The sequence below is a fragment of the Apium graveolens genome, unplaced genomic scaffold (genome assembly GCF_009905375.1).
Source record: "Apium graveolens cultivar Ventura unplaced genomic scaffold, ASM990537v1 ctg5471, whole genome shotgun sequence".
NCBI classification, from domain to species: domain Eukaryota; kingdom Viridiplantae; phylum Streptophyta; class Magnoliopsida; order Apiales; family Apiaceae; genus Apium; species Apium graveolens.
This window is the reverse complement of record NW_027418986.1, coordinates 122,775-125,961: the sequence shown is the minus strand read 5'-3', so window position 1 is coordinate 125,961 and position 3,187 is coordinate 122,775. Positions and strand designations below refer to the sequence as shown.

Sequence of the window (3,187 nt, the reverse complement as noted above, 5' to 3'; positions counted from 1 at the left end):
CTTAAGTTGTTGTCTCATAACCAAGTTTTTAATGCAATCAGTTTTTTCTCCCAGTTTCATAATCTTACATGAACTACACCTATATATATAGTAATATATATAACATCTGGTATCAGAGCTTTGGGTGTGGTAAATGCCAAATTTATGCCTAGACCAGTGAAAAGGAGCAAAGAAATTTTGACGGACACAAGTAAGAGCAAAGATGGACCTATTGGTTTGAATCACCCTGTGCTGGTGAAGAACAACTATTTCACGTGGTCGTTGAAGATGAAAGTATTCATGCAAGCCCAAGGAGTATGGGAGGCTGTGGAACCCGACGATCCAAAGGCACATGTTCTAGTACGGACGATAAGGTTGTGTTGGCAGCTATTTATCAAGGCATACCAGAAGATATTCTCTTATCATTAGCTGAGAAGAAAACCGCCAAAGAGGCTTAGGAGGCCATTAAAACTCAGTGTATGGTTGCAAATCGTATGAAATCTGCAAAGGTGAAGATATTAAGAGCGGAGTTTGAGTCTGTGATAATGAAGGAAACTGACGAAATGGAGGATTTTTACATAAAGCTATCTGGCATTGTAACATATATACGCATGTTAGGTGAAGACATGGCAGAGTCCAACGTAGTGAAGAAACTACTAAGGGTTATACCGTCGAAGTTTGTTCAGATTGCATCTACGATTGAGCAATTCGGAGACATGGAAACAATTTCTTTGGAAGAAGTAGTGGGTCGACTGAAGGCCCATGAAGAAAGGGTGAGAGCACAAATTGAGAACACGAGCCAACAACTTCTTTTAACACAGGAGGATTGGTTGAAAAGGTCTAACAAGAATGGTGATTCATCAAACCATCAAAGGAGATGTGGTGTTTTTGATAGACGAGGACGTGGTCATGGATAATTTAGAGGTAGTAATGGTGGCAGAGGACTAGGATGTCACCAACACTAGAATGACAGTAACGATCGAGGTGGACATAAAAGCCATGAAAGAGGTAATTATCCAGGTCTCGATAAGGGCAAGATGAGGAGTTATAATTGTCAAACGTTCGGACACTTTTCCATAGAGTGTCGAAAACCAAAACAGGAGAAAGAGACGAGTAATGAAGTAAACTTCTAAAAAATCAAAGAGGATGTACCAACTCTATTGTTATCAGAAAGCATGGAGGTTGAGCAAGGGGTGTTCTTGCTGAATGAGAAAGGTGTGGCGCCAAATTTAAACGTAGAAAATAAGGACAAGTCCAAGTTGTGGTACTTAGACAATGGCGCGATCAACCATATGACTTGGGAACGTGAGAAATTTAAAGAATCGAATACCAATGTAACTGGACGTGTGAAATTTTGTGACGACTCAACAATAGAAATTCGAGGGAAAGGTACAATTTCTTTCAAGTGTATTAATGTAGGGGGATATTTGTGGACCAATTTCACCACCAACAACCGCTGGAAATAGGTACTTCTTCCTCCTTGTCGATGATTTTGGTAGAAAGATGTGGGTTTATATGTTGAAGGACAAGCATGATACGTTTAAGTGTTCAAATGGTTCAAGGCTCTGGTTGAAAATGAGACAAGCGGGAGGATAAAGACTTTCTACACTGATAGAGGAGGGGAGTATTTCTTTCAAATATTTACAAAATACTGTAAAGAGGCTGGAATCTTGAGACATTACACCGCACTTTACACCCCGTAACAAAATGGGGTGGTAGAGAGAAGGAATAGGATAGTTGTTGCAATGACGAGGAGTTTCTTAAGGGGAGCCAATCTATCGTCTCATTTCTTGGGGGAGGCTGTAGGGCACTCTTTCTATATACTTAATAGACTGCCAACCAAAGTACTAGCAGGAAAGACCCCCTATGAGGACTGGAAGGGAGCGAAGCCAAATATGTAATACATTAAGTTATTTGGATGCGTAGCGTTCATGAAAATACCACAGGTGCATGTCAAGAAACTAGATGACTGTAGCAAATCTGTGATATATTTGGGAAAGGAGCCCGGGACAAAGGAAAATCGCCTGTTTGATCTAGTGTATGGTGCAATTCATGTTAGCCGCGACGTTGTATTCCAGGAGGATAAAATATGGTTGTGGGAACAACAAACAATGGATCACATTTCCTAATATTGTGACTATACATGGATGTTTAAATGATGAAAGTGATGCAACATAAATAGAGCATGGCTTTGTCACTCTACAACAATCTAGAGGTTTAAGTGTTCAGTAGTGGAGTAATACAATAGAAAGCTTTGCAACTTCGAGTGAATATAGTTCTGAACCGAAAAGATTCAGACTTCTGTCAGATATATACAATGAGACTGAGGAAGTGCAGATAAAAGAAGATATGTTGCTGATCAATATTGAGGAACCAACAAACTACAACGAAGTAGCCCAAGAAAGTGAATGACGAAAGGCAATGGTGGGTGAATTGGATGCCATCGAGATAAACAACACACAGGTACTAACTGAGCTACCTAAAGGGAACAAAGCTATTGGTTTAAGATGGGTGTAAAAATTAAGAAGAACACAAATGGTGAAGTGGTGAAATATAAAGCTCGTCTGGTAGCGAAAGGCTACGTTCAAAAATAGGGGATCGATTTTAAGGAGGTATTTGCTCCGGTCACTCGCATGGAGACAGTCCGCTTATTACTTGCATTATTATCCAAGAACGGATGGGAAGTCCACCATCTCGATGTCAAATCTGTATTCTTGAATGGGCAAATTGATGATGAAGTATATGTAATGCATCCTGAAGGTTTTGAAAATGAGAATCAGAGGCATAAGGTGTATAAACTCATAAAGTCTTTATATGGGCTTTGCCAAGCCGCACGGACATGGTATGCACGATTAAGAAAAGTCCTTGAAAGGATGGGTTTTACAAAGTGTCCATAGAAACACCTTGTGTATGCAAATAAGGAAGGAACAAATGTATTATAGTAGGTGTTTATGTGGATGACTTACTTGTGACAGGAACGAAGGCTGAGAACATACTTGAATTCAAGAAATTAATCAGAAAAGAATTCGACCTGAGTGATATTGGAAAACTATCATATTATCTCAGAATAGAGGTGGAGCAAGCGAAGGACTTCATTGAACTGAAACATACAGCTTATGTAAGGAAACTGTTAGAGAAGGTTGGTATGCAAGATTGCCAACCATCTCGATACTCAATGGAGGCAAAAATATAACTAGACAAGGATTCT

General features: G+C 39.7%; 1 protein-coding gene across 1 annotated transcript; it reads left to right on the top strand.

Moving 5' to 3' along the window:
- Window positions 1-458: 458 nt before the first annotated feature.
- LOC141702677 (uncharacterized) lies at window positions 459-896 on the top strand. The gene has a single exon (XM_074506307.1). It carries the CDS (start codon window positions 459-461, stop codon window positions 894-896), a length of 438 nt encoding a protein of 145 aa, XP_074362408.1.
- Window positions 897-3,187: the final 2,291 nt, after the last annotated feature.